This window comes from Gambusia affinis, linkage group LG07, assembly GCF_019740435.1.
Source record: "Gambusia affinis linkage group LG07, SWU_Gaff_1.0, whole genome shotgun sequence".
Lineage (NCBI taxonomy): Eukaryota > Metazoa > Chordata > Actinopteri > Cyprinodontiformes > Poeciliidae > Gambusia > Gambusia affinis.
In genome coordinates, this window is record NC_057874.1 from 21275592 (window position 1) to 21299005 (window position 23414).

The window sequence follows — 23414 nt, forward strand, 5'->3', positions numbered from 1 at the left end:
CATTTTTAAAAGAAACCACTGACATCTACTGTTAAAAATGTTTAATTTAGCATCGCCGCAACTTTCTCCATCAGCGTACCTGCTCCTTCAGGTGAGCAGTGCTGAGCTCCTGGCGACCAGATGGCAGGTGGGAGCTCATCGTGCCTGCTGCTCAGAGGGTAAACAGCCGACGTGCCGTTATGGTTCAGGTGGTCCAACACACCGGCTGAGGTTGAGGCCTTCCTCAGCTGAGCCACAAATTCGTAATGGGCCAGATCCTCAAAAGCATTCTGGGCGTCTGAATTCTTACCTGTCAGAAAAAGGAACAATTTTGCTAAATGCAACTTCTTTGCTGAATGTCGGTCTACTGGTCTTGTTTTTTTTTTTTTGGAGTACAATTTCTTAATAAAAGGGTTTTAAAAGTATGTTGCAACAAAATTTCAAATGTGGGATGCATTGCTTTTATAGTTCCCCTGTGCCAATCCTTTGCAGAATCACTTTTACTGTAAGTACAGCTGCAAGGCTATCGGATGAGTTAGATTTGCACATCTAAGGACGGAATTTTTAAAATGTTCTTTCTTATAAAATGGCTTAAGTTGGAAACTGGCAATTAAGTATTTTCACAAATTCTCAAATGGATATAGATCTGGACTTATTTCTGGTTGTTTGTTCTCCTGCATAAGATGCATGACCTCATCTTATGCAGCTTCTTACCTGTTTTCTTCCAGAATTGTGTTGCATTTTCCTATAATGTCTGACTAGCTTCCCTGCACCTACTAAAGAAAATTATTCCTTTAGTAGGTGAACCACTGTGAACCACTGTGAACCCCACGGTTCACAGTGGGGAGTGTTTGTTTTTAATCACAGACTGCATTGTTTGCAGGACAAAACGTTCAATTTTGGTTTCATCCAACTAGAGCAGTTCTTTTCATTTGTCCCCTGATTTGTCCCCAGATTTCATTTGTCCCCTGATTGGGTTGTTTAAAACTTTAAACATAACTCTGTACGGCTTCCTTTTAAAAATTCTTTATTCTAGGTACTCTTTCATAAAGACCTGTTTTGGGAACTCATTCTGCTGTGTTCTTGGTATTGACGTTGCTCTTTGTTCAACAACTAACCTCAGAGGCTTTTGCAGAACTGGACTATTTCCACTAATTAGCTTATTTTAAAAGGTAGTAGTTCTCACTGTATTTTATTTAAGGGTTTCAGAATAACGCTGAATAAAAATGCATATTCTTTTATTATTTGCAAAAAATGTAAGAAAGTTATGTTTTTTACAGTAATGTGACACTTTGTGATAATCTGTCACACAAATCCTATGAAAGTATTGAACTTTCTGGCTGCTTTGTAACAAAATGGGAGAAACTTCAGGGGTCTGTGAAAACTTTTGCAACACCACTGTACTATTTTCATTTGTGGCTGAACTACAAAGGTTTCTGAAGTCAGCGTTCTTGTTGATTAAGTATGACTGAGCTTTGGGTGCAGTTGTGTTTTCCATTAATTTGTTATACTCTTTAAAGTGTTTGCTCAGTGTTTGCGTGAGTTTCCACGCTTTGTTCATGCATGCATGAGCAAAAGCAATCTTGTGAGTGTGTGTGAGGCTAAATCACAAAAACGCCACTGTGCAAGTGAATCTATCGGGATTGAATTTTTTACATAAAGATCGACAGATGAAATATTAAAGTCATGAAGCTTGTTGGCCAGATATCAAGTTAGATTTAAAGAATTCCTTCTCACTCGTACCCTTGAGTGCAGTGACAGGCGGGCAGAGAGACAAAGCCACTGATGTTCGTGGAGAAGCAAGGGCGCCTCCTATCATGGCTCAAGCCAATCAACTCTCCCCATGGTGACTTTGAGGAAGATTTTTCAAATGTTTGCAGATGTTGGCATATTTTGAGCCATTTTTATGTGGTGAAGGGAAGAGCCTGTGTGGTTGAGTGTTGTAAAAACTCAGCTTCGCCTTCATCAGGCAGGACCAAATCACATGAGGCGAGAGAGCTAAGTGATTGTTAGTAGGCAAGCTGAGCGAGAGCCTTTGATCTGCGCTAAATAAAAGAGAAAGCTTCACGTTGTGTAGTGCTGATTTCAGTACCGTAACGTCACCTCTTTGATGCATGGAAATATGGTGACTTTGTGTGGGATGAGTTCTTTTGTCATGCTTTCAGAAAGAAGCCTTTTCAAAGAGAAAAGTGAAAAAGCAACAACTCGTAGCGAAGGCATGGTTTCAAAAGGAGTTGATATGAAGGTGCGAATGGCCCTTTGTTGCATCAGAAAAAACACTAACTTGTTTACACATACAGTAGAGCCATTTTGCTACAGCTTAGGACTTACAGTACATCCTCAGTGGTTCTTGGTCCCCCTCCCTGTCGGCAGACACGTAGGTGGCGTCCTCCTCAGCCGTGGCCTCTGGCTCCACCTGGCCCCAGCAGGTCCTGCTGCCAGGGCTGAGGCCGAGAGGCCGGGTGGAGTGGGCAGGGCTGCTGGGCTCCTCTGTCACCTCGCTGGGTGTCAGACTCGTCTTGTCCAGGCTCTCGTGGCAGTCCTGGGGCTCCAGGCTCCACAAGCCCACCTCATCGTCTTCCTCCGAACCCAGAGAGCTGACCTGCTCAGCGTCCACTGTGAAGGGAAATCATTAGAAACCTGAGAAGATGAGACAGAAACTTTAAACACAGGAGTCTTTTAGGAATGTAGCGAAAGGAAAACATGCTCATTTATCTTTCTGTGTGATTAATAAGTTCTAGAATTTCGTTCTGTCTTGAATAAAGACATGCAGTGGAGCATGTGTGTTCAACTTTTTTTTAAATAAAACTGAATGCACTAGCTCATAGGATTGACTTATTAAAAACAACTTTAAAGAAAATACATATATTATTTGTTTACTTTTGAAAGAGTTTTTCCAAGTCAGAGAAGATAGAGACAAACTGAAACCAGGGAAAACACAAAAACTTCAACTTTTTATATATATTTTTTAAATAGTAGAAATTATATCCACTTATCTTTGTCCTATTTTTGCATGTAGATGTGTTGTTATACAAATAGAGAAGACATAAATTTAGCACATTTCAAATATGCTTTTATGGTCATCATGTGTAATGTGTAAAATAACAATAAATATAATTAAAATAATTATTTTTAGTTTACAAAAATAACAGTTTCCTAAAATAAACAGTTTTTATTATAAATTCAAGATTCCAATCTGAAAACTTCAATGTCAGATTTATGGTTTGTCTTACTGTGAATTTGAATTATCGTAATTCAAATTCTTTTCATTTCACAACCTTCTCAAACAAAACAAATAAATTATGTTCAGGTTTTGATTCTAGTGTTTAGTACCACCGCCCATAGAGTTATAATTATTTTGTTTTTTCACAATTTTCACTGTGATCTCTATGGAAATGAATTGTCATAAAAATTTATATATATATACATTCTTTATTTGTAAATATTAAGTAAAAACATTTTATTGCACCATTACGGGGAACAGTGGATTTGCATTTTGACTGTGCAGTAAAAAGAAAACATGAAGCGCTGTAAGGTAAAGAGTTTCCCTCCTCCAGTCTCCGCTCAGGCTGCAGCGGCAGTGAAAAGGCGCATTTGTTTTTCCCACGGCAGAGACAATAAATGACAATCACAAACATATGGCTGGGATTTCAGCTTTAAGACTCTATTCAAAAATGCTTCTTCTTCTTCTTCCTTTTAAGAAGGCTCCTTTTTTCTCCTGTCTCTGATTATTGATATCTAATTTCAACAAAGTAAGCACAATCTAAGAGCACAAATGGGACACTTTCAAAAGAATTATTATTATTTTGATACTACCCTATCTCTCTTCACACCACTTCATACTTTTTTCTCTTAAATTTGACAAAAAGCATAATATAAACGTTACACTGTTTATATATTTGCAGGAATTGTTCCAAAACATTTTTTTGTGGATGAGGAAACACAAAGTTTTATGATAAATTAGCTTTTTACTTTTCCAGTAAAGCTCTCAGTTCACTGTTACAAAAGTCAAGCAGCTTGCACAACAAGATACCTAATGCAAAGCCACTCTCATCAGCTTCACTTACGGATGCAAGACCCACTCACACACACAGCGTGTACAGTCAGTCCGATACTGAAAGAGCAACAGGGGTCCCGCTGCCACAGAGGGGGCGGCCCACCATCACAAACACTGAAAAACACTCTGAAGTCAGCATGCGCAATTATTTTCTCTGATTAGCTAATCTAAAAATTAACTCCTACATGTGTTTCAGTTTGTATCAGCTCCTTCTCCTCTGCCCCAGTCTCATTAAACCACCCATATGAACCACACTCATGTTAGGTTGTGATTCAACCAAGAGCGCACTCCTCGGAATGCGCTTACATAGGAAAGAATGACTTACTCTTGCGAGGGCTGAAATTGGTCATCAGCTGTGCTTTACTGTGACTGGACGACTGTACAATGTTATGTGATGGTGTAAAGGTTAACCCATGAGCCCCCGTGGGAATTTTTTGGGATGGTAGGATAGAGCAAGAGGAAAATCTGTTGCTGATTAGTCTCATATTGGCTTTAATTTTCTCTCTCATGACAATGAGTGATGCTGAGTCCACATGGGTTGTCATTAAATAGCACACAGCTGGGATGGATTTCATTATCGGGTACACTGATTTATTTGTACACCAACAGGATTCTTCAAATAAAATTTTTGTAGTTGGACCAAGACAGTTCAACTCAAAGGATTACACAGTTAGCGGTTTAACTGTTAAAAATCATGGCATTTATTAATAACGTTTTACAAGAAATCAACTTTGAAGCAGTAATTGATTCTTAAACAATCAGACTTTTTGATTGCCCCTAAAACACAATGCAGATGCAAGCAGAAGGCAGAGAAAGTAAACAGGGCATATCTCAACCACCCAGTTGTAAACGTTTCTGTTCTTTACACTTTATAACTGGGCTACGAGGATGTTTGGTCACGTCTCCAAGGGAAAGAACATAACACAAATTCCCCTTCTGTCTCAAGCAGCCTAAAACTTGACGCTAAGTAGGTTAACATTTAGCTGCACGTCTACATTTAATTCCTTTATTATTGTATTTTTGCATCGACTTCAACATTTGTGGCCTAATTTAATTCCAAATACTTTAGGCTACATCAAAGTGAATATTATAATACGAAGATTAGACTCCAAATATTTATGTCCAGCATTAATTAATCCATTAAAACTAAACACAATACTTGGAAAAGGTTTCAGTCATTCATGATTACAGACCTGATTCTCATTAAAATAAGGCTTGACAGGGAAGTTTTATATTTACTGATAAGTAGTTTCACAAGTTGAACCTTTCTACAAAAAAGGCTGCTTGTCCCAGAGAGGTTTTACATTAAGAACCACCTTTCTGTGCCCACTGCATGTTCGACAAGCTGCTGAACCAGCAGCTCTAGGTACCAGAAGATCACGGACTACCCAGGCAGCCTAATCATAAGGAATTTAAAAATCAGGCTTACTATTCAAATTATTAACAATGTACTATACACTGTAGATTTATTAATGTAAGTGGCACTTGGATTGTTTGTTTAACTTGATACCTGCTTGTCAGGATTGTCACTACAATGACCAAATGACTACAAATACTCAACAGAACAAGCAAACAAAAAAATATAAATTTGGCTTTAAAGTATTTTGTCCAGTGTATCAATATGACAAATAAAACAAGACACAACCTTTAAATCTACACAGTAAAAGACATGAAGTGTATACACTGTGATTTACTATTTTAGAATAGAATAGAAACCTCCTTTATTGTCCCACAAAGGGCACAATTAAATTTTATTAAAATAATTTATGGTACTCATTTTAAAGGCAAAAACACTACAATCTGAATACATTTCATTTTATGACATGTTATAAGCAGGACAATTGAAAAATGTATTAACTTTGTTTACCACTGCTTGCAGAAGCGCTACTGGAAGCCCTCTGTGTATAATGCTCTGCAGAGATAAATTAGACAGCTGCATATTTTTTCTTTTAAAATACAGCCATGGTTTGACTCTAACTGCTTCAGCCATCTCTAATAATAAAACAGGAATTTATGCCTTAAACAATTTGATGAGTGGTTTTGTTTTTCCAACAGCATTAACACAGCAGAGGGACTTCACAATAAGCAGCTTAAGTACATATGCTGCGTTCTGCTACGTTTAATTATTTACAGTATTATCTTCACTCTTAAAAACACAAAACTGTGAATGTTCACTACATTCAGTATTCTGGCTGTAGACTACAATTTGCTTTAGAAAATATACAATAAAGGGTGATTTAAAAATTTGTCAAGTTTGTTAGCTGCTGCTTTCCAAAACACTGGTGGCTGCGCTGTTTAAAATGCTCCAGAGACAGAAATCAGGCCGTTACATGTTTTTTTTATTTATTTCATTTACGAGTGTGGATTGACTCCTTTGACGTATGCCGACAGTGACAACATCATGTTTGATTAATTACTGTCACCAGCTAAAAGCATAACTAAATGTTATGTGTTTTCCTTATTTATTTCACTAATTAAAATAACTTCACTGAGACATAAAGCCTCCTCAAGACAAAGACAAAAATGTGCAGAAAATAAGATGTACGATGCAGTAAAACCAATTAATGTTTTCAAAATTATTTTCCCAAATTTTGATGAGTAACGAATGAGCACACAGTAATCGTAAGGTCCTATGTTCATATCCTTCCTTGCCCATCTGAGTCTTTGCAAGCAAAGGGCTTCTTGCAGAAGTGCAGAGTGTGTTTTGGGCGATGGACCCGCATACTGTGAGAGAGTCTGAAGAGTGTGTAACTTATTGGAATCCAGTGCAGTAGAAAACGGCGTGCTGGAGTTGTGCATGCAATGTAATGTGTGGGAAGCTCATGAGTCATAGCCAGACAGTAATAACTGAAGTGTGCTGCATCATGCTAGACAATGTCGATCGATCTGGAGATTGTTTCTGATCGTTTGACAACAACAGTGACTTCTGTTTAAACACTCCGACAAAAATTGTGATCTGTCATGTCTTTTCCCCCCTTGTGTTTGAAACCAAACATGTTCAAGAATTATAACATGTCCAACAGAAACAAGCCCAATTAAAGGAGTTTTCTAAAATAGTTTTCCTATTAAAAGAAACACTGCCTTTTCTTGTTATGTAATTGTGTGTGATCAGCATGGAGTCTAATCTGACAATCTGTTAAGCAAAGTGTTTTTTTTTTATTATTTACATATTTGAGTCAGAGTTCCAAAAACAGAGGTGACCAAACCAGAACTAAGTTCATGTGTGGGAAATATAAATACCAGTTACATAAATGAGTTAGGTATATGAAGAAAGAAAGAAACGACGCAAATAAAACCTTTTTTCTAAAAGTGCAAATCCAGATTGGTGCTGGCCTAATTTGGCTCTGGTTTATCTACCAGAGGGCATCTGACTGTACAGCAACATGCTGGGCTGCAGTTTATTTTACGATGCACACATGTGATTCAGTATTGGCTCAGTAATTATGCGGCTAAATGGTAAAAGCAGGCAATAATTACCTTGGAATTACCTTGTTTGTTTCTTTTGGTTTTAAAAAGCAACAAACAAGGTTAGGCTCCAGCTTACCACACGGTGCAATTGATCCCATTCTGCTTATTTTTTTTAACAAATTAAAGAAATATGCTCCATGAGTGTTGGAATACAGACTATAAAGTGCTAAAGACGGAAGTGAACGTATCATGACACAGGATGAAACCAACCGGACAATGTCTACCAATACAAATAAATCCAGAGCAAAAAATGGATTGGGGAATTTAAGAAGTAAGAAACACATCAAATCAAAATCTGCTACTACTTAAAGTGTCTTTTTTATTTAAACCCAAATATTATGTTGCTTTTACTTAACAATAAAATAATAGACTTTTATAAATATTTAAATTAATTCTGAATTCTGTTACGTAATATCAAAAGACTTCTAGTTAGATGAACAATTTAAATGCTTTTCTTTGATAATGACATTGAGAGTTTTTGCATCAAATCATTACTGATGTTTTCACAACATGTACTTCAATGGAAGAAAAAACCTATGTGGTTGTCATTTTCTGTTACTGTTCTAGAAAATCCATGTGACACACATTGCAACACGTAGATGATTAGCTGTAAGCATAACTACAAATTTATTGCATTGTATTGTAGATTTTTATTTACTTCAATTCATTGTAATAGAATAGAATTTTGAATTTTAATCTGTTTTCTTTGTTAGTCAGAGAATGATTTTACTGGTGATGATTTGGCATGTTTCAGCAGAGACACAATACTATTTTGAACTCAATAAATAACCACATGGGGGTCACCGACACCCACATGCTACACAGAATGACAGAGCAGGAAGATGAGCGTAAAATAATTTTTACAGTACCTATGCGAGCGGTTCAGAGATGAGCTATGTCCACATTCATTCCTGTTGACAGCGATCATTTCCCTTTTTAGCACACAGCAGAAATCAAACATGTCATTTAAGAAATTGTAGCGGTGGCAGCAGCTCCCCTACTCATACCTGCTCTGTGACTTTTCATATAATGAGTCAGGAAAGGACCGCAACTGAGAGCAAACACCTCCCACCTGATCTTCATCTCAGCAGTGGCAAGTCAGTGACACAGAGAGGCGCTTGAGATGATGGCGCCTTTTGATTTTGGCATCTTGGGCAGCTCTGCTTTGGTCTTTACCTGCTGTAACAGGAATAGTGAAAGAGCAGATGATTCAGAAATGCCAGTCAGGCTTATTCACGATGGTGGGGCACCTAATACTCTGAAGATTCCCTGGGGAAAATGAAATTGTGCTTGAAGTCAGGTGAGGGGAAATTTACAAATCGGAAAAAAAGCCTGATGGGCTTTCTGAATATTATTTTTCAGTTTTCTTCAGCACTTTTTGCATTAAATATGATCATTATGCCCACTTGACAAAAACAGAATAATTGTCAAATTATACAAAAGTGCACAAATACACTAAAGAGAAAGTTTAAGTTCAGCAGGCTTAAAGCTGTTTGGCAGTGAGGCACACACATACAAGCACACGCACACACACACACACACCCAAACACACAGAGATCTTGCAGACGGCTTCTGGTGAGTCTGAGACTGAAAGTGTAACACTGTAATGGAGACTATCAAGGTTATTTCAGAGAGGAGGAAGACGTTGAAATGTGATGTGCAGTGTGATTTTGTGATCCTGCATTCTCGCTACGCTTCTAGTTTGCAGCCTTGTGTATGTTCGGGGAAAAAAGTGGTTGAAGAAACTCACAGGGCGAGACGAAGTTAAATTTGTTGCAAGAAAATTGGATAAGAGCGCAGCAGAAGAATGAAGGAAAACAGACAGAAAGAAACAGTAACAAACTGTCGTCCGGCTGATGTCAAACTGTGAAAAGCGTGGCGCAGAGGGAAATTCCCTCAACACAAATACACACCGAGATGTGAAGAAAAACAAACAAACATGATGTGTTGGCAAAATGAGAAGCACGCCTGTCTTGTCGACGCACAATGCCATCAAGCACAACAAGAATAACTTTATGTGTGTGTGTGCACGAGAAGCTTTAGGAGAATCTGCTCCCACAGCAGAAGAAGAAGAAGTCACAGCCCTTTAGATGTCCCTCTCATTAGGAGGCACCACCCTGTCAGAGCATTTCGACAAACACCACAGAGACGCAGTGACATCTGCACTTTCAGCTAAAGAAATAAACTCATACTGATTAAAGCTTTGCGATGACATCAAATAAATCTGCACATTAAGCAGTCATCTTTAAACAGTGAAAGCAAAGTGGTAGTACTGAAACCATTTCATCTTTGTTTAGTTCGTATTTAAGAGTGCTATTCAATTAGGACCTTTATGACACAAAGTTAAAACCCATTTCCTCATTTTATTAGCTTCAAAGCCACCAACCCACTCACCGATACACACAAAATTGATTTGTCAACAAGTAATGCTTTTAGTGGGGGTTTTTGCAGACGTTAGTTTCAGTTTTCACATCTGATTCTTTTTATGAAGACGCTCGCCAATTAACAAACGCTCCCCCCAGAGAAGACGGATGCGCTCGAAGGGCAGACACTTTTGAAAAAATCGATTGGTATCTGCTCAACTGATCTGGTGCTTTCTATCTCCATGTCACATCACTGCACATAACAGTGAACCACACATATGCTTCGTGGAAAGTTGCCCTGATGTCACTTCAAAAGGCTGAGAGATTAAAAACTGACAGCAAAACTAGCTGGAAGACCATACAGTAAAAACCACCACAGATACAGTTAGAATGGAGTTCCAACTTACTGTACAGCCTTCTTCTACTGGGAGAGGCAAGTCTTCCTCCTGATGATGTGGAGACGACAACAGCTTGTCTGCTTTTCCTACCCGTCTGCAACTATCTTCATTTTTAACTAATGTCTGTAAAAAATGTTTCCTTTAGAAAATCTCAAGAGCCTAATCGCCTCCTACTCGCGTTACTCAAGCATACTGAGAAACTTCTCCAGGTTATAAATTATGCACAGTATTAGCAAATGGGCAAAGTACTTTTGAGTTCAGACTTAAATACACTTAAAATATTCCTTATTTCCTCATAGATCCAATAATTGATTGATTGTTTTTTTATATATGTATATATTTTATATATGTATATATATATATAAAATATATATATATACATATATATATATATATATATATATATATATAGACGAAGTTAAATATATATATATATATAACAGGAGGCAGGAAGAAAGATGACACTGAAAATGGACAAAGACAGGAAATGTCTGAGAGCTTCATGGTCTAGACCTGCAATCGTACCAAAAAGGTGCACCGGTGAAGCAATAAGAGCACCGAAACTCACTGGGAGACAAAACACAATATATTTCTCACCCATTCTATCTTTTTTTTCTGAGTTGTGGTGACTCAACTGTAGACATGCATTTTTTTCTTTTGCTTTTCATAAGTTAACACATAGATCCAACAAAGATCTCAAAGTAGTTTCATACAAAGCGTATTAATTAAGCATTCAATGCTTCACTGAATTTACTTTTTCCAACCTTATGGTGTCTAAACTTTAGATGTTAAATATTGAAAAAAAAAAAAAAGAATTTAATAAGTGCTGCTTCACAATGATGCTTCTTGTAATGTGGTTTTCTTCTTAAGAGACAAATTGCTAAAAACCTACTGAGGCAGGACATATACTGATTTCTCTCCTGCTAACAATGTGACAACTGGCCATTTGGCACACATAACTACCAACTTGCGTTCAGGAATGCGACAATTACAGATTTTCTCTTTGCAAAAAGGAGACAAGGTGTGCGAGGAGAGGTGTACAAAAAGCCTCTGTGGTTTTCTCTCTTCTTCCTCTAGAGGTTTCCTGTGTGCTGCTGCCTGAATGTTTGCCAGCGTGTGTTTACCTGTCCTATCGACCACCACAGTGACATTTAAAACAAACACGGTACCTTGATTGACACGGATCCTTAACTTCAAAGCACATCCATGTTGGTTACTGAAAATATGACACTTCTGAACTTCAGAGACGGTTTGTGACTTATGTGGCTAAAAGAAACAGAGGCTACTGCTGTTTCTGTACACGGCATACAAGAGCATGCACAACCCATGAATTAATTTCACAACTTTTTACAGTATACTCACAAACTTCCAAGACATTTAATGGATTTTAAGTAAAATATGATGTACAATATTGTTTTAAAGTTAAAGTACAATGACCCATGGTTTTCCAAAGCATGGTGTGTATTCAGACCCCTTTTCCCTAATGCCCCTTAATAAAAATTAGTGCAACAAATTGCTCAAAGGTGGACTTGGTAAACAAAAAAGCAGCACAAAACACTAACCAACACATCATACTTTTTAAATAGTCCCAAGCTATTTATATTTCAAACATCAATGTTCAATCCATAAGGAAAACCAAAACTGACAGACCAGCCACTGTGAGCGTTAATCAAAGAAGCAGCCAAAAGGCCAATGTTGACTCTGGAGGAGCTGTAGAGATCAGCTTAGGTGAGAAAGACTGCCTCCATGAATCTTGCATTTATAGAAGAAAGAAGGTTTACAACAAGCAATGTCAAGGTCACAGCAAACTTGTGTAAGACTGTGCTATGATTAGACAAAAGTAGTTTTTTTGCATGCAAAATAAATATGGTGAAACAGAGTGGTGGAAGCCTTATTTTTTAGGAATTCTATTCTTCAGCAGGAACAGGAATACTGGTCATAATTATTGGGGAGATAAATGTTAAGTAACTTTGAAAATATTAAATAAAGACTGAGGCAGATGTTCATCTTACAGTAGGACAGCAACTCTAAACACAGAGCCTAAGGTAAGATAGGGTGGTTCATCTCAAACAATATCCATATCTTTATCAGAATGGCCCAATTAAAGTCCAGACCAAAGTTCAATTCAGAGTGCATGGCAAGATTTGAAAATGGAGGTTCACAGACGGTTCCTATACAATCAGACAGAGCATGAACTTTTTGCAAAGAAAAATGTGCAAATATTTTCTTGTCTTGTTGTGCAAAGCTGGTGGAGAAATACCCCAGATACTTGCTCTTTTCTGCTCTTTAAGTGTAAAAAGCACTGAAAACCAGATATCATATTTTTAATTATGCACGTCTTTGTGATCATCTCTCAACTAAAATTCCATTAAAATGTAAAATATGTTTTATATTTAAAGGTGACAAAATGTGAAAAAAATGACACCAATACTTTAGCAAAACTGTAGTCCAAATTTTAAACAGACATAATTTTTGTCTTGAATATTTTTTTAAATAGATTTAAATGAATGGCAATATCAAGTTTGGTCAGGAAATGAAATGATTCAAAACTCACCAGAATAACAATGACTCCCTGCCTCTGACAGTATCCATTCTCACTATCCTTTTTAAGCACTTCACTTTTATACAAATCAAAGTTAGAATATGACACACTGGCTGCATCACTTTGGACTTCCCTATCAGGTCAAGCAGAACTGCTTCATCTGAGTCAGTTACAGTGTGTGTGACTCACATTCTGTGAAAAAAGCAGCTGAGCAACTGAGCTCATGCTCTTCCTATAGGTATGAACAGTGTAAGTGCCATCACACCCTTTGTGCATCTACTGTGTTTGTGAGAAAGGTTAGCTTGGTTAGAGGAACACGTTATTTGGAGCTGGCCCTCCGCCTCCTCCCTGCGGCCCCGGCGCTGGTTTCCGTGTGCCGAGGGATCGGTGCCGGAATGCAGTAACGGTCACAGAGGGACCCACGCTCTCACCGCATTGTGAATCAAAAACCCAAACTCTGCTTCATTAGGCTCCTGTCATTGCAGAGACTCTCACACCACTCTATAAATACCCCCGTCTCCCCCCTCCAAATTTGTTTTCCCTCTTTTTTTTTTCTTTTACTTACACATGAAAATGCTCAGGGACCGTTCCAGGCCTCTGATGTGGCTCTTTATTTTGTACGTTGGTGCAACAAACCACACAATAGAGGCTCCTTTTGAATATTAAAACATTCTCTTACAGGGTACAAAGGTTCTGGAGTTTTTTTAAGAGAGTTACAAGCTAAGTAAAACTTCTCTTTGAGCTTAACAGCTAAGAAATGTGGGATTCTTTTTTTCTTTTCTGGTTGAGTTGAAGCTTTAGGTTTGTCAGTAAAGATCTGATTTGAGGCTGGGACAAATATGTCTGGTATCCCACTGGCTTTGTCTATTTTAAATTTGGCCAACAAGAGGTGTTTTAAGGGATGTAGGGCTTATAAAACAAAAACGTTTACTGCATCAAAGGCCAAATATTCTGCAATTACATCGAAAATGTGATTGGAACCAGCATGAACAAGCAGAAGGTCAGAAAATACAAACAGACATTAAATTGTAACTATAACAGCAAAAAGACAGAATGACTACACAATAATTTGATCAAACTATCTGCTACATATTCACTCATTTTTGCTCTATTTGACAGCCCACCAGCATTACACTCTGGTTAATATACAGAAGTGGCGCCATCCACTGGTTCATATAGACATCACAACCTTGCCATAAGAGATGATACACCACAATTTCCTGAGAAGAAACATGTGACCTCTAGGAGTTTAAAACATAGAAAAGATATGTAACTGTGCCTTTTTTTCTTCCTCAGATACCATCACGCCCAGATTTCTGCTTTTTTCTGACTGTCATCCAGTTCCCTTCTGTCTCTTTCTCTGCCCTTGAACAGACCAATAAATTCATGCAGAAGGAAAAAAAAACAGGAAGAACGCATACTATCGGACTGGTCTTTTTGTGGCTACAAAGATCTCCTTCAAATGATAAATAGTACTGCATATTATTTACCCACATCCGCATATTAGTTGAAGCTTCAAACACATCTGGGAGCGCATGTGTGTGATGCGCAAATTGATGGCTTTTCTTATAATGACCAAGAAAGATGCAAAGACAACAGAGCTGCAAAAATGTGCACATGCATGCCGTTACTGACCTCGCCCATGTTGGACGGAGAAGTGATGGTGAGAAGAAAGAGAGTCAGAAAGAACAAGTGTAAAACCTCAATCAGTGAAATAATGTAGGTTAAAAGAAAAGAAAAATCTTTTAAAAACCAAAGTTGGGGAGTTTAAGAGGATCTTTGATGTGTATCAGAGGAGGAAAGCAGCCCAGCGACTGGGGACGACAGTAATTTTAAGTCAAAGCAGAAGGCTGGCTGAAATGCTGCCTTACTGGCTGGCTGGCTGACTGCCTGGCTGACTGACTGTGGTCTTTGATGGTGGTGCCTGTTTGAAGTGGTTTTCGGGGGATGGGAGCAGCGTGTGGTGTCAGTGGGACAGGGGAGGTGCTCGTGGAGTAAAGCGGGGAGGGGGGTGGAGGTTGTGCATGATGGCGACTGTACAAGGCCGGGGGAGTCCAGGCTGGGCGGAGCAGCGGACGGATAGATGGAAAGAGAGGAGAAGAATAGGAGAGGTGAAGGATAAAAATAGAATATCAAGAACAGAGATAAAGAAGAGGAAGACCCAACACAGTCAGAAAAGGAAAACAGTCTAAAACTGGACTCAAACAAAGGAAATGAGGCGATGGCCAGAAAATCTGTGAGAGGAGCCAGAGGAAAACCTGACAGTCAGAGAAGTCAAGAACGTAAACCTGCCAGATCTCTCTGAGGCTTGAACACATTCACACCTATTATTTGTAACTTATAGATGACGTTACCTCTCTCTGAAATGCTGCCAGGCTGCCTCACAACCTACTACAACCTCCACCCTTGCTGTAATGTTGGACACATTCACTGTATGAACATAACAGCACTCTCCACACAGATTATGAGGATCAGCGCACATCTTGTTTGAATTTCATCTTCTCTTGTCCTATTTGGAGAGCGACTTAAAGAAATGGATTTCTGTGTGATGCCATGTTTGTATCTCACAAAAAACAGAAAATCGTGGATTACTAATTAAAAGCTCCTTGAAAGTTTGATCAACCTTTAAAACTTAGCTAGGGGATTGTCCTGCAAATGAATAAATGTCCTTAAATGAAAGAATGGCTTCAGTTAAATTTTTCCAGTTTTTCCTGCGGTTCTCTTTTTTGCCATCATCCTCATTATTCATGGTTGTAACATCAACTTGGGTCTGCATTTAGGCTTTTTTTATATAGTTTTAGTTGTTTTCAAACTCTTAATTATTGCTTTGATTGTAAAAAAAAAAAAAATGTGACAGCATAGGAAAAAAATGTTCCTACATCTATTTTCTTGGCTAAAGAAGCTCAGAAGAGGTTGTTAGACAGACCAACAATTATAACACCAGCCAGTTTGTTATTTATTCCTTAACATCGGGATTTTGTCTTCCCCTGCACCAATGCTATTAAATTAAAGTCCTAGGTTTTCTAATATTAAGCAATAGCAAGATTGGAAATAGTTTTATCTCCCTTACCATCCATTTTTATTTTTTGGGTTTTTTTTTGTTTTGTTTTGTTTTGTTTTTTGGGTGGCAAAATACAAATGCTTACTCATCCAAACTGTATTATTCAGTTAAAACTTTCATTACTGTTTTGGATGACTTTATGGGCCAGCATAAAGTATGCAAAATTTTTTATTAAGCACCTTACAGATATCAAAAACCACAAATTGCTTTATGTTAAAAACAAGCATAAAATATTCGCATCCATATTACAGGACACTAACTAATTTATCCTTGCTTTATCATTGTTCCCATTTTGAAGAATGACTCTGTCACCTCATATTTATGTTTAAAAAACATTAAGTTAATTATTGAATTAGAATAAATTTGAAATTTATTTTTAAAGGATTGCTAGGTTCACCATCAGTTATGTCATGATATAACTTTAAACAGTAATTTCTTAAGATGAGATTTTTTTTTTTGCTTATTCACTAAATGTGGAACAAAAATTACTCTCTAATGGGGTTTTCTAGCTGTGAGTTTTGGAGATTTTTTAAAATTTCCTCTTCATCAGACGTAATGCTAAAATAAACTTCTCATTTAGCTGTGCTTTTTACGAATCAAGTTTTCAATGTTATATTTATTTATACAGGAACATCGCTTGATACTCATCCCATTTACAAGAGAAATCACAACAAATTTAAAGGACTTAATAATTAATTGGACAGTAGATGTGAAGAAGTGCAGGCAGAATGCTATTTTCTTTTCACCATTTCCTGGCTTATGAGAATCAACACACATCTGTCATTCTTAAATATGTTGACATTTGAAAGAGTAGTTCACATCATACTTAAACCTCTGGAAATTACAAAGTACAAAATAAGAGCTCCTACAGGCCGTGATTAACTTCAACATTTTTCTTCAATATTATTCAGCATGAGGTTATGCTTTTGTGATAAACAATAGTTATTTTAAGGCTCAAGACATGAAAAAATGCAACAAAAAGTGGTAAAGGAAAACAAAACATGATAAATTTGTACAACTTTTCTTCTCTTTTTCATTTATCAGTGGTTGGCTTTTCAAGTAAAAACTCCTCCCCTGTTCTATAATTTTGCAATACATAAACCTGTCATGTACCATGAGAAATTCTTGACAGCAGATGCGATAAGTCTATCTCTAAGATTGCTGCAAAGTGATAAATGACGGAATGGACCAGTAAATGCGGCCTTGCTTCCTTTTTAGCGAAAAATGTTTCCGATGTTTGGATCCTGTTCTTTATCACACCTGAGTCACTGATTGGTTTTCTTGATGCTCTATAAGAAGTCAGAAATAAGTGACCAGGAGGTCTTTTTTAAAGAAATGGTTTTATCTAAATGCTTATTTTTAAAAAAGAACGAGCAAAAAAGTCACATGCTCTCATAGTTTTGATGTCAAATTAAAATATCTTTACCGGATAGCATATTACCTCAAAGATTGAGTTTGATGAACTCGGACAATCACAAAACTTAAGGTTGCTCTTTAAAGACGTGCAGGGTGAGAAAAAAGAGATTACCTGATAAAGATTAAAATGTTACAGGTGGACCAGAAGAAGCGAAAGATGTTCTCTCTGAGAAGGAATGTGTTTACTCCCTAAGGAGCAGCAAAGTGTATATACATTATCTGAGTGTGTGTGAGTGTGTGAGGGTAGTATGTGGGAGAGGCAGTGTAATCTGGAGGTCAGATAAAGGTGGTACTAGGTGATCACAGGTACAGGGAAGAGAAGGGAGGAGGGAGCTGCTGCCTAACCTGCAACGCCCTCCACATTTATTGGCATCACTGCTGAAACTGTGGAAATAGTTTTAAAATAAGAATAATAGCATTTTCTCACACTGAAACATTTTAGTTTGATTAAGCATATATAGCTCTAAAATATATTGTATATATATTGTAGTGCCAGTAATTCCATGTGGGAATTACTGGCACTAAAAGCAATTCAATAAATCAAGAAGTAACTAATTATTTTTAGATTAATTTTAATAATGATCTGATTTTTGAGGAAGCTCTAATTAGTAAACAATGGCTTTCTGTATTTCCCAGGATTTAAATGTGATTTTAAAAAGTGTTTTATTTAACATAGTCACTCTTTAAATTAGCAATGGCAGGAGAAAATTATATCAAGTAAGGCAGATGTGTGTTGATCTTCATAGGTCAGGGAGTGTCCCCTAATCCTGACCCATATCTACAATAAGAGCAATAAATAAAAGTTTTAAAATAGCAGAAACTATGAAACATAAGTCAAGATGAGAACTCACAAAAATTACTCCAAAGCTGGAAACCAGCAACAAAAAGTGGCATCTTGGGGCCAACAAGTCTAAAAAAACAGCCCTATCTATCTATATCTATAGCCTTTATTGCCCTACTATCACAAATGTAAACCTTTGGAGTTTTCTAAATACAACCAAGAGCTTTAACAAACTCTCTAGGTTAGTTTTATATGAGGAAAATTGTGAATATGTGGAAATGAAGTTAATGCCCATTTTTAAGTTGTGTGCAGAGTTGCTTTTCAACAGAAGCCTGAAGAGCCAGAAGTGTTCAAATAAAAATCTGGTGGAGATCACTTGATCTTTCAAGAGATTCATAATCCAAGGAATGTGGGCAAGTCAACTCAAATATTGCTCATTGTTTTTTTGTCATGTTTAATCCTCTGACCTAAAAAAAACCTTTGAACTATTCCAGGTGAAGATGAAGTGCTATCTCATTGGGAAATATGGTTGTGCAGAGCAATATAATAATTGTGTTTATTTGGTGAAAACATATTTATCCAAATATATTTAGAACAGTTTTTTCCACTCAGGATACGTTTTCTTAAATTTAAAGATTGGATTTTTCTGTTTGTAAATAATTTCATAGAATAAAATTTATTTGAAGTAATTTTTCACAAAGTTCACGGGGGTGCCAATCCTTATGGTAACGCAGCTACTTACATTCATCCATCCATTTTCTAATACCCTTGTCCCTAGCAGGGTCAGGAGATGTGCTGGTGCCTAACTCCAGCTCTGGGCAAGAGGCGGGGTAACCCTGGACAGGTCGCAGGGCAACACAGAGACAGACAGGACACACAACCATTCACACACACACTCACACCTAGGGAGAATTTAGAGAGACCAATTTACCTGACAGTCATGTTTTTGGACTGTGGGAGGAAGAGAGAACCCACACATGCACAGGGAGAACATGCAAACTCCATGCAAAAAAAACCCCGGGCCGGGAATCGAATCCCAGGACCTTCTTGCTGCAAGGCAACAGAACTACCAATTACGCCACTGTGCAGCCCCTGCTGCTTACAGTTTTACTATTTATCTTCTGGGATGATAAAAGCAAAATAAATAAATGAAAAATCATGATGGACAGGTATTAAACTGACATCATGTTTCACATTGAAAAATATAACATTTAGGATCAGATATTGTTATAAATAAACATTTTGCAATAATATTGATTGCAATAATAAAAATAACAAATTCAATAAATTTTAAACATATTCCTGAAACAACAGTGTCATTGAGCTTGTCTAGAGGCATATTTGCGGATTTTTAGAAATAATTTTGAAGCATCCTTAGCAAGAGTGCAGTGTGTCTTTAAAACATTTGAGGAAATTGAACATACTGATTACAAAAGAAGAAGTGGCAAACTTAAAAATGCATCTAGAGAAGATACAAAGTATCTAATAGTTATGACTTAAGAAACAGAATAAAATCCAGAAAGGACCTGAGTCAAGACTTGATAGATGGATCATCTTTCTGTTGAAGCTCTGCTGTTTAAAAGTTTTCAGTCTTTTTCCTGGTAATCATTTTGGTACAAAATGAAAGTTTATAAACTCTTTTGCCATTTTCATAGATTCAGATAAAGAAAAAGGAACTGACCGTGTCAGGCTGCCAGAATACGAGTACCTTGTTGATGTAATGCATTTTGAATGGCCTTGTTGCCAAAATGTGCCTTTCAAATAAAGCTGGTCCAGAAAGAAATTCTCAAGTTCTGATAATCTAAAAAAAAATCATGATTTCACAGTACCACAATTTAAAACAAAACATCACGTGGAACATTTATTTATAGCTATTTTAATTTTAACATATCTAAGTAACACTGGGACAGACTGGTGACCTGTCCATAGTGTACCCTGCCTCTCGCCTGGAACCTTAGCTGGAGATAGAAACCAAGACCCCTGCTGACCCCACTAGGGACAGGGGTGTTAGAAAATGGATGGATGGATGGATCTAAGTAACAAATTAATATATACCTCCACTCTTTACAGAGCAACAGAGATATAAAAAGCTAATGGTTAGTTAGTTTGAGTCTCTACTCAGGTTGCCAACACACGGTCAGTGATGGGTGGCAAAGCATAAGCTTTTACACCATGACTCTTTCTGTTCAGAAATAATTCTCAAAGCTCAAATGTATCTTGCCTGTAAGCCAGAGATCAGTATTTTTCTGTAGCCAGCTGACCCACAGAGTGCAGTCTGTGAGTCATTCCTTGCTGCATCACTTTATGCTCCATTCAGCCAGAGAAAACTTCAGTGGCTCTGTCACTTTAGGTTCATATTTCAACCAGATTAAAAGGTTTTAATATTTCACTGAGATGTAGCTCATTGTTAGATGTCTCATCTCACAAACAACTCAACATGAATTGATTAATTTTTCCACAAAAAATGTTTACTTCTGTATGTTCATCTATACAAACCACATGGACGTCTCTAACCAACACATGATCCCATTCATGCAACTTCCAACTTGGCTGATCAGCTTCGTATCATTCTAGGATATGCTTCCACCACGATAGTCTCTTTGGGGAGATAATGCACTGGTGAGTAGCCTTTCTACTCGTCGGAGGAGAAGAAGAAAAAAGTTTTCCACAATGATGTGCAAAGAGACTCTAGAGGACTCTAGTGGGTGGGTGCAGATGAAGTAATTTATGTCAAACGGGCTTTGCAGATGACAAGGAGGTATGAAAAAGGCTTTAGAAGCAAAGTTTGATGGATGGCTTAAGTCCTTTCCACAGTACGAAATAATATTCTTTAACTGACAGCATTCAGCCACATTGTTAAAATCAGAAAAAACTTAATAACTAATTATTCCATGCCAGTGCTGGGAAACTGTGTCGTCGCTTTAATTTGGATGTTTTTTGACGTTTGCCACACACCATAACACTATTGCTCTCCCATCAAGCTCTCATATGTTGAAAGCTTGATAACAATTGAAACTGTTCCCAGCTGGGTCATGTGCCCAACCACAAAACATTTTTGTGGATGGTTAGGTTGGTCAAAGAAAACAATAAAACTATTTTATCTGATGATGCAAAAGGAAATGTTGTCTTGTCAACATTCAGGATGCAAAATTCATACTTTTGTCAACCTGCAAATGCATCAGCAAACATTGTTTTCTAATGTACTTTGTGTAAAAAACATGGCTGTCAGGTTAATTGGTCTCTCTAAATTCTCCCTAGGTGTGTGTGAGGGTGTGTGTGTGTGAATGATTGTTTGTCCTGTACGTCTCTGTGTTGCCCTGCGACAGACTGGCGTTCTGTCCAGGGTGAACCCCGCCTCTCGGCCGGAACGTAGCTGGAGATAGACACTAGCATCTCCAGACCCCATTAGGGACAAGGGTGAACAGAAAATGGATGCATAGATGGATGGATGATTTCTATCACTTAGAAAGAGAATCAGATTCAGATGAAAAACTGAAATTCTCTCATTTTTCTGACATTCTTGTCTCCAGACCTCCAAAGTATAAATTTAATTGAGAATATATGTGACGTCTCTAAATATGCTTAATGAAAGAAGCTAAATGATCCAGTGATGGAGAACATTCTGCAAGCATTTTGAAAGTAAGTGTAATGTAAATCTACACATTTTTTTACTTCATGCATGTAAAAACAATGAAAAGGTAGCGACAACTATTCTACGTTTAAGTATGCTTCCTCTTCAGTACAGCGATTATCTAAATATGATTATATAGTCAGAGGGCTGCAGTTTGTGCCAATAGTGGGAATTTATATGTGCAAGAAAAGTCACGTAAACTCAAGAGACAGAGACAATAATAGAAATAGTGACAGTAAGAGGCTGCAAATCAGGTGAAATATACAGTGTTAAACTGCTGATGCCACATGGACTTCCCCATGTCGAGTGTGATGTTTTCTTGCCTTTCAGAGGTGATCGAGGCAGAACCTAAAAGCTGCTGCCGCTGCTAATACACACCACATATCAAACTTCCTCATTCAACCTGCAACCCTGCTAAATCTACTCTCTTCATGGGCAGAAAGCGGCTCCTTCTCAGCCAGCTGAACGGGATCTACAGGCTGCCTGCCAGGCTGCTCTTTCCCTGTCTGCTTCCTTACCTCTCTCTCTCTCTCTCTCTCTCTCTCACTCACTCACTCACTCACTCACTCTCCCTTTCTCTGCCACCCATCTGGCCCTTGTAATACATGACAGCTGATGCTGGGTTTCCAAATTTAATTTGAGGTGTGATAAAACTGCACATATCTATAAACTGAATGCAGCAAGCTTTCTTGTGTGGACGGTTTTAAACTCAAACACGTGCAGCATATCAAACGCACAACCATGGTCTGTCGGCAATAAAGGAAGATCCACAAATAGATTTTACACCGAGCGGTACTGCCAAAGCAATGACGAAGACCTTAATAATACGGCTGCAAATGGAAAAAGTGAAAGATAAAGAAGGATTAGTCTGTATAATCAGACTCTGCATGTGTCAAGCTACTTCTATCAGGTGAAAAACCGTTGATGGGAGAACAGAAGTTTCCTACTGACAGAAAGATTTCTTTTGTTAAAAATACAGAACGTGTTAAATGTGTGACAAGAACATCACCAACAACCTTTAAACACACATACATGCACGTGTCAAGAGCTCTGTGGCTTAAGCATGTTATCTTGCAGTTACAAGGTGGGATCCTTAAATATCAGAGCAACATTCAAGTTTCTGTTCAACTTCTGTGACTACTATTGTTTTGACGGCTTTTATTACATGCCATTACAGTCTGATCTTAAAACCACAATTCATTCATTCAACGCAGTGAAGCAAATATTTGTGCACTGGGATAAAAATTTGATTATCTTCATTTTTAACAAAAAGAAACATCAAAAAGTGCACAGTATTTATGCTCATACCTCTTTAATGTAAGACACCTCAATAAAATAAGATAGAAAAGTCTGTTGACATCAGAGCTATTAAAATGATCATTTCTAGGCTAAAGGCAGACATTTATGTCTGATGGAAAACTAATTATGCTGCAGGAATGCATTTATTTAGCAGAGACCAGAGTTGATGAGAGGATGAATGTTGCTAAATTCAGTGCAATACTGGAAGAAAACTTGCTAAAGGCTTCAAAACCTTTGTCCCTGAGGCAGAGGTTCCCCATTCCAGAAGCACGACTACAGCGGGGTATTTTAGATCAAAGAACATAGATTCGGCAATATCAATAGAAAATAGATATCCATGCAATTTTCAATTATTTCACTGAATCCAGACCTGCACTGCATTCTGGGGGATGTAGGCAGAGGAAAGCCTACACCCTCTC

General features: G+C 37.7%; 1 protein-coding gene across 2 annotated transcripts in view; it reads right to left on the reverse strand.

Moving 5' to 3' along the window:
• LOC122834503 (zinc finger E-box-binding homeobox 2-like) overlaps window positions 1–23414 on the reverse strand; it is a 38325-nt gene that overhangs the window by 8911 nt on the left and 6000 nt on the right. Inside the window, exons 1-3 of one of the 2 annotated variants that reach the window (XM_044123004.1) lie at window positions 8512–8570; window positions 2311–2595; window positions 80–289 (exon numbers count right to left, since the gene is read on the reverse strand). In XM_044123004.1, coding sequence (XP_043978939.1) covers window positions 80–289; window positions 2311–2595; window positions 8512–8530 — 514 coding nt within the window. In that variant the 5' untranslated portion in view covers window positions 8531–8570. Of the gene's footprint in view, window positions 1–79; window positions 290–2310; window positions 2596–8511; window positions 8571–23414 lie in introns of those variants that run through there. The other variant, XM_044123003.1, reaches the window with a different exon arrangement.